Genomic DNA, 15,035 nt, shown 5'->3' with positions numbered 1-15,035 from the left:
GAATTGGGGTGATCTGAGGTCTAATAATTATATTTTGTGTTTTCACCTCTTAAAATGATTGTGAATGTTGTAATAAAACAAAACATGTCAGGTAGGGACAGCTCACATCGGTCGGGACATTAAGGCTGCTTATAAGGGGGGGGGGGCACAAAAACTGCTTCTTTGCTGCCCCCCCTCCAAAGAAAATTAACCAGGCGCGTCTACTGTCCGTCTCCCACAGGGGGGAGTGATGGCCACCCCCCCCTACCATCTCCCACTGGGGGGTGGTGTTGATTTGCCCCCCCCCCCCCCGGTATTGAGCACCAGCCGCCTCTGCTGATAGTGATTGCGGTGTTTATATTGTATTCTTTGAATTTACTATTCATGGAGAGAGAAGTACAAGTTTAATGTTATTTGTAAGAAAAAAAAATGATGAAAGTTCTGCTGGCCGACATCCAGGTGAAGAGAAAGTGAAAGAAGGTGAAGAGTATATAAGAGAGGAGTCAGGACTGGTAACAGATAACAGACAGACACAGAGACGATGGCTGCTGCTCCAGGGACAGGTATGACTACATAGTGTTATAACCAGGGGGGGGATTGGAGGGAAATTATCGGAGGGTCTTTATTAGTCACATTGTTGGTGGGAAGAGGGGTTTCCTCTTTATTTGAGTCCAATAAGAAATTTGTAACATTTTATATCCTAAAAGTAACAAAATAATTTTTTGGTGTTCGTGTCCAACAATTCAGCTTTCTCATCCTCCATTCACATGGGAAATTTACTGACACATGCTCCTGGGTTTGGCAGTTGTGAGCGGATAGCTGCAGCCGCTTCTCCCGTACAATACAATGACAGGCTGTCAGTCGTGTGATTGAAGGCGTATTCTTTGTTTATTAATTACATCCGAATTCAATAACAATGACACAGATCACTGCAAATCATTAATAAATGACACATCATCTAATAGATATCATTTTATACAGACTTCTTATATACATTCTGCAGTCAGTCTGTTTATTATTCTTCTCTATTTGTATTTTTTTGTTTTGATAGGGGGGCAGAAAGATGTACAGAGGTGATAATGGGATGAACTGAGGACACCGTGGGGTGTGCAGGAAAGTAGTGTGGTGTGTAGAAGGGCAGTAGGGTGTACAGGGAAGTAGTGTGGGGTGTACAGGGGTCAGTAGGGTGTACAGGGAAGTAGTGTGGTGTGCAGAGGGCAGTAGGGTGTACAGGGAAGTAGTGTGGGGTGTACAGGGGTCAGTAGGGTGTACAGGGAAGTAGTGTGGTGTGCAGGGGGGTAGTGGGATGTACAGGGACATAGTGTGGTGTGCAGGGGGCGATGGGGTGTACAGGGAAGTAGTGTTGTATGCAGGGGGCAATGGGGTGTACAGGGAAGTAGTGTTGTATGCAGAGGGCAGTGGGGTGTGCAGGGAAGTAGTGTGGTGTGCAGGGGGGCAGTGGGGTGTACAGGGAAGTGGTGTGGTGTGCAGGGGGGCAGTGGGATGTACAGGGAAGTAGTGTTGTATGCAGAGGGCAGTGGGGTGTGCAGGGAAGTAGTGTGGTGTGCAGGGGGGCAGTGGGGTGTACAGGGAAGTGGTGTGGTGTGCAGGGGGGCAGTGGGATGTACAGGGAAGTAGTGTGGTGTGCAGGGGGGCAGTGGAGTGTACATGAAGTGGTGTGGTGTGCAGGGGGGCAATAGGATGTGCAGGGAAGTAGTGTGGTGTGCAGAGGGCAGTGGGATGTACAGGGAAGTAGTGTGGTGTGCAGGGGGGCAGTGGGGTGTACAGGGAAGTGGTGTGGTGTGCAGGGGGGCAGTGGGGTGTACAGGGAAGTAGTGTGGTGTGCAGGGGGCAGTGTGGTGTGCAGGGGGCAGTGGGATGTACAGGGAAGTAGTGTGGTGTTCAGGGGGGTAGTGGGATGTAGAGGGAGCAGTGGGCTGTACAGGAAAGTAGTATGGTGTACAAGGGGGCAGTGGGGTGTACAGGGAAGTAGTGTGATGTACAGGGGGGCAGTGTGGTGTACAGAGAAATAGTGTGGTGTATAGGGGGGCAGTGGGATGTACAGGGAAGTAGTGTGGTGTACAGGGAGCAGTGCGGTGTACAGGGAAGTAGTGTGGTGTGAAGGGGCAGTGGAGTGTATAGGGGGGCAGTGGGGTTTACAGGGAAGTAGTGTGGTGTGAAGGGGCAGTGGAGTGTACATGGGGGCAGTGGGGTTTACAGGGAAGTAGTGTGGTGTGCAGGGGCAGTGGGGTGTGCAGGGAAGTAGTGTGGTGTGCAGGGAAGTAGTGTGGTGTGCAGGGAAGTAGTGTGGTGTGCAGGGAAGTAGTGTGGTGTGCAGGGGGGCAGTGGGGTATACAGGGAAGTAGTGTGTTGTGCAGGGGGCAGTGGGGTGTACAGGGAAGTATTGTGGTGTGCAGGGGGGCAGTGGAATGTACAGGGAAGCAGTGTGGTGTGCAGGGAGCAGTGGGGTGTACAGGGAAGTAGTGTGGTGTGCAGGGGGGCAGTGGGATGTACAGGGGAGTAGTGTGGTGGGCAGTGGGGTGTACAGGGAAGTAGTGTGGTGTGCAGGGGGGCAGTGGGATGTACAGGGAAGTAGTGTGGTGTGCAGGGGGGCAATGTGGTGTGCAGGGGGGCATTGGGATGTACAGGGATGCAGTGGGGTGTACAGGGAAGTAGTGTGGTGTGCAGGGGGTCAGTGGCATGTACAGGGATGTAGTGTGGTGTGCAGGGAGTAGTGGGGTGGATAGTGGGGTGTACAGACGTGGCATACCTCCCAACTTTCTGAGATGGGCGAGAGGGACACCTATAAGCAAAAGTATGTAGGCATAGGACATGCCCCCTGCCCCACCCCCTTTAAGGAAAAATAATGCAAAAAAGTTAAACCCACAAGTGATTTTTTATTTTTTTACCACTACTATTCCTTTATATTGGCTTTTGAAATGTACAAATGCAGCAATTTAGAATCCGGATGAAAGGTTTAGCGCTAGGAAACACTTTTTGACAAAGAATAGCATTTTATATACATCTATATATACAGTTTGGGAGAGTAGGTAGTTGTCCTCCCTCCCCAGCAGCAGATTCAAAGTCTGGGAGTGGAGGAAACCGGCTTCCCTCCCCAACAGTTAGCCAGATTGAATGATGTGGGGTCCCCAACATAAGTGCTGGCATCAGGGCAGAGTGCTACCAATCTCTGCCCAGTACTGGAAACAACTTCAGAGCTCCAGGGAGTCAGGGCAGTTGCCCCTCTCCCCAGCAGCAGACCAAGTCCTAGAATGGTAAAGACCACCCAGCTGAAGCGTTGCCAGCTGGACAAAGGGTTCACGACCACCTACTGACAAAAACCTTTCCCTGTGGCCAAGAATAAAAATGGACTATGTGGTGTCTAGAGATGGCCTTGCGGTTCGCCCAGCGGTCGGTTCGTGGCAAATTTTTCTCGTTTGCGATTCGCCAAACCGGCGGACTTCTGTCGCTGTTTGCGGTGGCCATATTTGTTTACATTGTGAAGAACTTTGACCTATGACACATCCATCATGGGGTACAGGACAGCCAATTGAGACATTTCAGCACATGGACAATTGGACATTCCCCCTAATTATAAATAGACCTGATCTGGCGGCCATTTTACATTCTGTCTTTTGTCAGTGTAGAGACAGGACGTTGTGTGAAGCAGGGACAGTCAGTTTAATCACTAGCTATTACTATTAGGTCCACAAAGGTCCTTTTAAGGACTGGTATAGGTGTACAGTATATAGGGTTGTACACGTATAATATACTTCTTTCAAATATAGAACGTATATTATGGTGCACTGCTGAGTGCTGTGCTGCTGAGTGCTGCCCGGTTCTGTAGCTGTCTTTTATCAGTGTAGGGACTGAGGGACACTTTGGTGTTCTGAGCAGGGACAGTCTGCAAATCACTTGCTACTAGGTCCACAAAGGTCCTTTTATAGGTGTACAGTATATAGGCTTGTACACGTATAATATACTTTCCACATACATACTGCACTTCTCTAGAGACTTTTGTCACAGGGTCATTTAAAAAATGACAGGCAGAGGAAGAGGCAGGCCCTTCCGCAGGGGTGGTAGGGGTAGGGCGGGAGCAACAGACTTGAGCCAACGTGGCAAATTGCAAAAGGTGCGTGTGATTACGTCAAAGGACGCACCAGACTTGGTTGAGTGGCTCACTCAGCCTTACTCTTCTGCACCCTCCTCATCCTCTCGATCTGCACCCTCTTCTTCACTCTCTGCTGTGTGCTCCCCCAAAGACACTACCACCAACACCACCACCACCACATACCTTCCGCTTGAGTCACAGGAATTATTTTCCGATCCATCACAAGACATTGCCGATGCGCAGCCACTCTTGGTATTGGATCAGGAAGAGGAGGTAGCAACAACCACCACTCAGCAGTCTGACGACAGTACCCAGATCAGCCCAAGGAGGAGGTTGGTCCCCGGTGTTGCTGCCTACCCTGAGATCTCTACTTATAGCGGTGGGGAAGGTGACGTCGATGATGACGTGTCTAGTGATGTCACGTGGGTGCCCACAAGAGAGGAAGAGGAGGGGAGTTCAGAGGGAGATATGGACCAGCAGATAGGGAGGAGAAGCAGGCGGAACTTACATTGCACAGGAGGGACAAAGCAGACTGCAAATGTATCAGGAGCGAGTCATCGACCATGTACGGTCACATCTCGCGCTCCCAGGACACCGGCACATGGCTCCGCAGTGTGGGCTTTTTTTAATGTGTCGACTGCTGACAATAGTGTGCCATCTGCAGCCTTTGCAGTCAACGCATTAGTCGCGGTAAGCCCAACACTCACCTAGGGACGACCGCCTTAAGAAGGCACATGAGCTGCCATCACCGAGCTCAGTGGGAGCAACGGAACACACAAAGCCACACTGCAGGCTCTCACCGTCCAGCCTCGTCTTCTACTTCTCCTTCTCCTTCTCCTCACAATTGTCCTCCACTCCACCTTCCATCATGCCATCCTCACGTTTTTCTGCAAAAAGGCAGGCTTCCTTGGACCAAATGTTCGAGCGTAAAAAAAAATGATGACGCCGGATAACCCTCTTGCCCAACGGTTGGCGGCTGGCTTGTCAGAACTGATAGCCCGCCAACTACTGCCATATAAACTGGTGGACTCGGAGGCCTTTCAAAAATTTGTGGCCATTGGAACACCACAATGGAAGGTCCCAGGAAGGAAGTATTTCTCAGAGAAGGGCATCCCAGAGCTATATGGCCATGTTCAGCGGCAAGTGAATGTATCTCTGGCACACAGGGTCAGTGCCAAGATACATCTGACCACAGATACGTGGTCTACCAAACACAGGCAGGGAAGGTATATCACTTTTACTGCCCACTGGGTGAACCTTCTGATGGCCGTCAAGCATGTAACCCGTGGCACCCATGTAGATTTGGTTTTACCGCCATGGATTGCATGCAGGCCTGACTCTTCTCCTCCTCCTACTCCATCCTCCTCCCTCTCCTCCTCGGCTGACTCCTCCTTTTCCGCTGCTAGCGTCTCTTCCGCTGCGCCACCCAAGCTCCCCAGAACCTATTCCACATGCCAGGTGAGACATTGCCATGCTGTGCTGCATCTGTTGTGCCTGGAAGCCAAGAGCCACACTGGCACTCCTTTCAGATTTGTGTTCACAGGCAGATCAGTGGCTAACACCGCTCAATTTGACAGTTGGTAAAGTGGTGGGTGACAACGGTGGCAATCTGCTTAGCGCATTGAAACAGGGCAAAATTACGCACATGCCATGCATGGCACACGTCTTAAACTTGGTCGTGCAGCGATTTGATGCCACGACAAGTAGAGGCGCAAAAGATCAGAAAATAATATACTCCAGAGGGCTGTCTGTATAAAGTTATATTGGACGATAATATGAATGAGAACTTTTAGTTCTCAAGTCCTGTGAAAGTGTCTTTCATTCTTTGAGTGAGACTTTGGAATGCAGGGCTGCCACCACAGGGAGCTGAAACCAGGCTCCTAGACTGTTGCTGGAAAAGAGAAGAAAAAGTGGGCGCCTCTGGGTGTAGATTTTTAAAAGGCAATTTATTCCCAGGTAAAACAAACAGATGATGCACTCACATTTTCCAAGGCATAAAAAGGCATGTAGAATACAAGGGGGGCGTTTTTTTCATCTGGCCCGCCGTGACGTCACAACCCCGTGACCCACGTGTCACCGCTAACCAAGCCTCGCTTTGGAAACACATCCTCTGCGTCCACCAAGCCGGCATTTTTTAACAACAAACTCATGGTAACGCCAGGAGAGGACAACATGACACCCGCGGACCGGATCCTATGTGTCGGATGAATCAGATGAAAAAACCGCCCCCCTTGTATTCTACATGCCTTTTTATGCCTTGGAAAATGTGAGTGCATCATCTGTTTGTTTTACCTGTGAATAAATTGCCTTTTAAAAATCTACACCCAGAGGCGCCCCCTTCTTCTTCTCTTTTCCAGCAAATTGATGTCAAATACCATGGGGTCCAGGACATCTTGTGGCAGGCAAGGAAAATCTCGGCCCATTTCAGAAGATCTTACACGGCCATGGCTCGCCTTGCTGACATTCAGCGGCGACACAATCTGCTGGTCAGACGTCTTATTTGCGATTGCCCGACGCGATGGAACTCAACCTTCTATATTCTCGACAGGCTGCTCCAGCAGAAACGTGCAGTTAACGACTACCTGTATGAACTTTGCAGCAGAACAGGTTCTGGGGAGCTTGGTTTTTTTTCACCGCGCCAGTGGCTGCTTATGCGCGACGCATGCAGACTTCTGCGGCCATTTGATGAGATCACCAAACTGGTCAGTCGCAGCCATGGCGCCATCAGTGACAAGGTACCTTATGCCTTCTTTATGGAGCGTGCATTGCATTGTGTCATTAATCAAGCCGTGGAGGAGCAGGAGCGGGAAGATGAGGAAGTCGCAATGCTGGATTAATTCCCAGGGGGGCTACGCTATCTGAGACAAGTGAACAACAGGAGTCTGAAGAGGAGTCAGAGGAGGATGTTGCCCGGGCAGATGAGGAGGAGCAAGAAGAGCATGCTTTAAACCTTTCTGGGAGCCCTGTTGTTGTGCATGGATGGGGAGAGGAGAACGAGGAGGACGACATTATCCTGGATGATGAGCAGGAGCCAGGCCACCACACCGCTTCCAGTTTAGTGCAAATGGGGGCCTTCATGGCCCAGTCTTTTAATAGGGACCCCGTATAAAAAGCATAAGGGTCAAGTACCAGTACTGGGTGGCAATGTACTTAGACCCCCAGTACAAACACAAAATGGTGGAAATGTTACCAGCATCACAGAGGGCTGCCAGAATGGAGAACTTACAGACCCTGCTTCGACAACTGCTGCATTCGGCTTTTGCGTGCACTGGCAGAGGAGGAATTCCCACTCCCAGAGAAAGAGTTGCGGGTACCAATCCAACAGCGCCTGCAAGAAGAGGGCAGTTTGAAGATGTGTTGGTTACTTCTGATATGAGGTCATTATTTCAGCCGACCCATCGACAGGTCTCATCTGGATCCAGCATCAGGGAACGCCTAGACCGATAGGTGTCCGACTACATCGGGTTAACAGCCGATGTGGATGCTCTGAGGATTGATGAACCCCTGGACTACTGGGTGGGCAGGCTTGACCTCTGGCCAGAGCTTGCCCAATTTGCAACTGTTGGCTTGCCCCTCTTCCAGTGTCCTGTCTGAAAGGACGTTCAGAGCAGCAGGGGGATCATGACCGATAAGCGCACTCGCCTAGCTCACGACAGTGTTGACTACCTGACATTTATAAAAATGAATGAGGCATGGATCTCGGAGGAATTCAGCACATAAACATAAAACGATTTATTTAATCGAGCACACGGACCTTTTTTCTACCTTTGACTCACTTCTTTGTACAAAAAAAGCACACCGTACTATATGCCCATACCCTCCTTGAAGAGGTTGAGCGATGTCATATTTTTGGGTACCGCAGCAAGTTTCTGGTATCAGTGCTGCTGTCAGTGCTCTCTATCTCGGTGCTGGTGTCAGTGCTCTCTCTCTATCTCGGTGCTGGTGTCAGTGCTCTCTATCTCAGTGCTGGTGTGGTCTCAGTGCTCTCTATCATGGTGCTGGTGTCCGTGCTCTCTATCACGGTGCTGGTGTGGTCTCAGTGCTCTCTAGCTCAGTTCTGGTGTGGTCTCAGTGCTCTCTTTCACGGTGCTAGTGTCGTCTCAGTGCTATCTATCTCGGTGCTGGTGTGGTGTCAGTGCCCTCTATCTCGGTGCTGGTGTGGTCTCAGTGCTCTCTATCACGGTGCTGGTGTCAGTGCTCTCTATCACAGTGCTGGTGTGGTGTCAGTGCTCTTTATCTCAGTGCTGGTGTGGGCTCAGTGCCCTCTATCTCGGTGCTGGTGTGGGCTCAGTACCCTCTATCTCGGTGCTGGTGTGGGCTCAGTGCCCTCTATCACGGTGCTGGTGTGGTCTTAGCGCTCTCTTTCACAGTGCTAGTGTGGTCTCAGTGCTCTCTATCTCGTTGCTGGTGTGGTGACAGTGCTCTCTATCTCGGTGCTGGTGTGGTCTCAGTGCTCTCTATCACGTTCTGGTGTGGTCTCAGTGCTCTCTATCAGGGTGCTGGTGTCAGTGCTCTCTATCTCGGTGCTGGTGTGGTCTCAGTGCTCTCTATCACAGTGCTGGTGTCTGTGCTCTCTATCTCGGTGCTGGTGTCTGTGCTCTCTATCTTGGTGCTGGTGTCTGTGCTCTCTATCTTGGTGCTGGTGTTAGTGCTGTCTATCTCGGTGCTGGTGTCAGTGTTCTCTATCTCGGTGCTGGTGTCAGTGCTCTCTATCTTGGTGCTGGTGTCAGTGCTCTCTATCACGGTGCTGGTGTGGTGTCAGTGCTCTCTATCTTGGTGCTGGTGTCAGTGCTCTCTATCACGGTGCTGGTGTCAGTGCTCTCTATCACGGTGCTGGTGTCAGTGCTCTCTATCACGGTGCTGGTGTCAGTGCTCTCTATCACGGTGCTGGTGTCAGTGCTCTCTATCACGGTGCTGGTGTCAGTGCTCTCTATCTCGGTGCTGGTGTCAGTGCTCTCTATCTCGGTGCTGGTGTCAGTGCTCTCTATCTCGGTGCTGGTGTCAGTGCTCTCTAGCTTGGTGCTGGTGTGGTCTCAGTACTCTCTTTCACGGTGCTGGTGTCAGTGCTCAGTCTCTATCCTGGTGCTGGTGTCAATGTTCTATCTCAGTGCTGGTGTCAGTGAGGGAGATAGCAGCGGAGAAGCCAATCAGCAGGCAGTGTCAGCACCATGGCTGAGGATCAGCACTGGACTGGCACCTCCAGACCACTGCAGTGGAGCCCTGCATAGGTGGGGGTAAGGGCTGGGCAGAGGGAGGGGCTCAAGTACAGGTTGGCACACTGGGACACTGGCACAGGACTGTGCTGCCCTGACTGTGGTACTGATCATCTCCTGCACCCCCTTCATAGCCTGCCCTGACCTTGGCTCTCCTCCATGGCCTTCATGCGCTCCTGAATTGTCAACATTTCACAGATAAAAAAAAAGAATGCTTGTCGTTGTCGATCCCAGATTCACTTCATACATGTGTTATGTCAGTGTCCATGTGGTGGGACTATGTGTGCACAGCTAGTAAGTATTTTGTGGCTGAAAATATGACCTGGAGGTTTTTAAGGTTCACCTGCCATTAAAGTCAATGAGGTCCGCCGCAAACTTTGCGGTTTGCAAACTTTTGGTCGCGTTCGCGGAACATCCCGTCGGAAGTTCGTCCATCACTAGTGGTGTCACTCTGCCTGACTAACACGGGTCTACCAGGTGGAGGTCTGGGACCTGGTTAGTCTACATTTGCTGGGGGGAGAAATGTGACAGACCCAAAGGAGACAGGGGCTTTTGGAGGGGACTCCTACCCACGGCTAATGATCCATGGAGGAGACTGGGGGATTTGTCTGCTTCTCCCGGTCAAAGCATGAAAAAGAGCTCAGTTCCGCATCTGATCCCATGGAGAGAGAAGATCATTCTCTAAGGATGGACAACGTGATGAACGCTGAGAGCGAGGTTTGAATTCATTCTCTGAATAAGGACAATAAAGCTTTCCTTCTGGAGTGGATGGAAAGGTGTAATATTAATCTTGTACAGGTTAAAGGTCAGAGGGAATTTGGTGACCCAACTGCACACTAGGTTGGAGAGGTGGAAGCACCGACACGGGATGCCAGCTGGTCCATAACAACATGTAACTGGACATTATTAATGGTTCACTTTAAGCATTTAAAAAAGAAATCACTGATCCTGAACAAATGGAATTTAGTGGTACATGTTTCCCAAGGTAGTGCCCCTCCCCCGTGATATTAATTTTTTGACACCGTCTTGCCAAATTGACTAGAAAATTGGTGTTTTTAATTGGACAGATTTGATTCCCATTAATGTCAGTGGGTGAGGATTCCACATCCAAACTTTTTGAAGTTCACCGGACCCTGCTGAGAAAGAATCCAGGGCAGTTTAGCTGCACCCTACTAGTGTATGTCCAGACTTACCTCCTAACAGTCCCAGATTGCGCTACCTTTAAAATACATCAAGGGGGTAAATAAGGTTCAGGAGGGCAGTTTTTTTTCAATATGAAACCAAAATCAAGAACACGGGTAACGTGACCTTAAACTAACTGGAGAAAAGTTCAAAACTAATCTTAGAAAGTATTATTTTACTGAAAGGGTAGTTGATGATTGGAATAAACTACCAACAGAGGTAGTAAGACAGTCAATAGTAAATGGCTTCAAACATGCATGGGATAAACATAGATCTATAGACAGACAAAAAAAAGTTAACCAAAAAAAAAAAAAAAGAAAAAACGAACGTGGAAAAAAAAATGGGCATTCACATGTAAATTGACACGCAATATGCAAATTTGTAAATGATCTGATGGCAGGGTTTGTATATGAATGAGCTATAGTGGATCTTTAATATTCAAATCCTACCTCTGACTCATTCATATGCAAAGCTGTAGGGGGCTATTCCTTCACTCCTCTCACATCTACAGCTGAGGGGAAGACTTTCTGCTGCCACGTCAGTAGACATGTGCAGAATGGAAAAAAATTGTTTTGTTCCATTTTGGATATTATTATTATTATTATACAGTATTTATATAGCGCCAACAGTTTCAGTGGGCCCTGATCCTGAGGCGGCGTACACACGGGCGGACTGTCTGCCCAACTAAGTTCATCAGACAGTCCGCTCAAACTTTTGAATGAACGAACTTGCCCACACACGGCACTTTTTGAGCGGACTAATACGGCAGACTAAGTTCGTCGTACTAAGTCCGCGCAACTTTTGAAATCAACGGACTCGCCCACACACGCGGAGGAAAGTCCTCTCATTTCGAGTGCGTGTCAAGGTAGGCGGGGCCCGCGACGGAGACGTCGCGGGCCCCGCCGCCTGGAATGAACTTAAAGGGGAACCCCAACACCGAAAAAAAATCGGCGTGGGGGTCCCCCAAAGTCCACAACAGACCCTTGTCCGAGCACGCTACCCGGCCGGCCAGGAAAGGGGGGCGAGCGAGCGCCCCCCTCCTCCTGAGCCGTACCAGGCCGCGTGCCCTCAACATGGGGGGTGCCTTGGGGAAGGGGGGCCGTGCGGCCCCCCCACCCCAAAGCACCTTGTCCCCATGTTGATGAGGACAAGGGCCTCTTCCCGCGACAACCCTGGCCGTTGGTTGTCGGGGTCTGCGGGCGGCTTATCGGAATCCGGGAGCCCCCTTTAATAAGGGGGCCCCCGGATACCGGCCCCCCACCCTATGTAAATAAGTATGGGGTACAATGTACCCCTACCCATTCACCTGTAAAATAAAAGTACCCAAAAAAAAAACACAACACACGAGATAAAATATTTTATTGCACAGCTCCGGGGGTCTTCCGTCTTCGGGGGTCTTGTCCCCCTCTTCGGTTCTTCTGCCGGGCCACCGCGCCTTCTTATAGCTCTTTTAGAGGTGGTGGCCCGGTCTTCTGTCGCCGCTGTCGCCGCCTTCCGTTCTTCTGCCGGGCCACCGCGCCTTCTTATAGCTCTTTTACAGGCGGTGGCCCGGTCTTCTGTCGCCGCTGTCGCCGCCTTCCGTTCTTCTTCTTCTCCAGGAGATGTTGACACGACGCTCTCTCCGGCCGGAATGCCAGAGCCGCGCTGCGCGGCCACTTATATAGTGACAATGGGGCGGTGTCACATGGTATATGTCACATGGGTTGGTCACATGGGTTGATGTCACATGGGGACTATGACATCGTAAGGGGGCGGGGTCACCATGTGACCAACCCATGTGACATATACCATGTGACACCGCCCCATTGTCACTATATAAGTGGCAGTGCAGCGCGGCTCTGGCATTCCGGCCGGAGAGAGCGTCGTGTCAACATCTCCTGGAGAAGAAGAAGAAGAAGAAGAAGAACGGAAGGCAGCGTCAGCGACAGCGGCGACAGAAGACCGGGCCACCGCCTCTAAAAGAGCTATAAGAAGGCGCGGTGGCCCGGCCGAAGAACGGAAGGCGGCGACAGAAGACCGGGCCACCGCCTCTAAAAGAGCTATAAGAAGGCGCGGTGGCCCGGCAGAAGAACCGAAGAGGGGAACAAGACCCCCGAAGATGGAAGACCCCCGGAGCTGTGCAATAAAATATTTTATCTCGTGTGTTGTGTTTTTTTTTGGGTACTTTTATTTTACAGGTGAATGGGTAGGGGTACATTGTACCCCATACTTATTCACATAGGGTGGGGGGCCGGTATCCGGGGGCCCCCTTATTAAAGGGGGCTCCCGGATTCTGATAAGCCCCCCGCCCGCAGACCCCGACAACCAACGGCCAGGGTTGTCGGGAAGAGGCCCTTGTGCTCATCAACATGGGGACAAGGTGCTTTGGGGTGGGGGGGCCGCGCGGCTCAGGAGGGGGGCGCTCGCTCACCCCCTTTCCTGGCCGGCCGGGTAGCGTGCTCGGACAAGGGTCTGTTGTGGACTTTGGGGGGACCCCCACGCCGATTTTTTCCGGCGTTGGGGTTCCCCTTTAAGTCCATACCAGGCGGCGGGGCCCGCGACGTCTCTGTCGCGGGCCCCGCCTATCTGGAGACGCGCTCGAAATGAGCAGAATTTTCTCCGGGCGGGAAAAGTCTGCTCATTTCGAAAGTACAGTGGACTGGCACACACACGGGCGGACTGTCCGCTCAAACCAAGTTTCAGCGGACAGTTTTACGGAAATTCCGTAAGACTTTGTTCGTCAGACTGTCCGCTGAAACTGTCCACTGAAGCCCACACACGAGCGGACTGTCCGCTGAAACACTGTTCAGCGGACAAAGTTGGGCGAACAGTCCGCCCGTGTGTACGCGGCCTCAGAGCTTACAATCTAATTGTCAAGAATTGGAAATTCTAAGGATATCGGGGCAGTTGCTGAGGCTGCTTCCTTGATATCCACACCCAAAAATGTTTGTTGAGGGGACTATTGCGGTACTAAATAAATCATAAAAGACTTTGTTATAAAAAATTACAAATAATTTAATAAGGACAAAAAAATGAAATCCATCAAAAAAACTTTCATATTGCTAAAATCATATACACCACAATTTAATAAACTACCAACGGGTAACCCCGTAAGGTTTCTATTGAAGAGGGGTATAAAAACGTTTCCTCTACCGGTTTCGCGGCGAACCGCTTCTTCAGGAGGATAGTCTACAGAGTAAATAAAAATATTTGCAAATAATCAAATAGCAGCGAATCATATAATGACATAACAGAAGAGTTACAGTAATTTAAATAGCGAGGGGATCAGCTCACCAACAAAGGAGGAAGCAGTAGATCACAGGACCCATCGGTTTCCTCCCACGGCAGATGCGGGGGGTTGTAAAGGACTCTTCAAATTTAAACAGATATATATGATATGAGAGTTAAAGTGAGATGAGACATTAACCTATACACACCTAAAGATCGATATATAGGTGAAAAGGGATGGAAAATAGACTGTGTATAGGGGCTGTAAAAAGAGCCTATAAAAAGGAAGTGCTTAATTGTGCATTCTAAGGTGTCCTAAACAAGCAAAAAATTACCAAAGAAATGTGACCAAATTGGGAAGAAAAGGAAAAAGAAATAAGGAGTCTGTGGAGAAGGGCAAACCACCACAAAAAACAGGGTAAAAAGGATATAAGTGAAACAAGTGTGAAAGTAAAAGCCAAACATACCGTTTGTGCTATATTATCCAGTGCACACCACCCATGTTCATAGTGGGAGATCAAACAGGGCACCACCATAGTAGCCAAGGAATACAAATGTATAGTGTGCAGGGCAGGTATCACCTACTATATATATATATAATCCACTCCCCAAAGGGAGGAACTGGTAAGCATGTATGCACAGGTTGCTGTTGTAGATGGACACCACAGGTGTATTGCAGGTTAGCACACCAGGTAATCATGATAATTAATATGGTAATTCATTAGCCAGGAAACAAACATGAACCTGGGTATTGATTGCCATCTGTGGGGGTACACACAGAGCAATCACTTTAAGCACATATGAAAAAAGGCATAAAGTAAGATAAGACCAGGAGACCTAGGGTACTAGAGGTCCTAGTCATCGGGTACAAAAACAGCAATACTCTAACCTGTATAGACATGTCCAACAGCGCAACCCGGCGTGTGGAGTCCTGAAAACTGCTCAACAGTGGTCTAACACAGACCACTATTTAAGCCCCCAACCCTTCCGGCATCAGCGCACGCCGCTAAACAGCAGCGTCTGACGTCACGGGGGTCCGCCCACCCACACCGCGTGCTCGCACGGCCATGCAACCATCGCGCACGCTGATGCGGACGCACTGTGCATGGATGTGCGCACAGCGCATGTGCGTGCCGGAGGGGCCCATGGACCAAAAGGTCCGGGCGCATCCAGCACAAGAAGGACCCAAAATAAGGGACCCACCAGGGCGAGCGCACATCTGCCAGACGGGAGAACACAACAAGGGATCCAAGAAAAGACCCAAGCTTCCCCCTGGGGGAGCGGATCTCCTTTACAGCAACACTATTCACAAAATACAAAAATAATATATAAACAATAATACT

The 15,035-nt window shown here is 50.2% G+C and overlaps 1 protein-coding gene across 1 annotated transcript in view; it reads left to right on the top strand.

Moving 5' to 3' along the window:
• The first annotated feature begins 355 nt into the window (after positions 1-355).
• The window catches only part of LOC143998133 (uncharacterized), a 30,292-nt gene continuing 15,612 nt past the window's right edge, over positions 356-15,035 (top strand). The window contains exon 1 of the mRNA XM_077493875.1: positions 356-542. Coding sequence (XP_077350001.1) covers positions 521-542 — 22 coding nt within the window. The 5' untranslated portion in view covers positions 356-520. The remainder of the gene's footprint in view (positions 543-15,035) is intronic.

This window comes from Lithobates pipiens, unplaced genomic scaffold (genome assembly GCF_037356315.1).
Source record: "Lithobates pipiens isolate NorthernLeopardFrog02 unplaced genomic scaffold, aLitPip1_a1.2 Scaffold_19, whole genome shotgun sequence".
In the NCBI taxonomy this organism is placed as follows: Eukaryota; Metazoa; Chordata; class Amphibia; order Anura; family Ranidae; genus Lithobates; species Lithobates pipiens.
The sequence above is the reverse complement of the archived record's forward strand: the minus strand, read 5'-3'. Positions and strand labels throughout refer to the sequence as shown.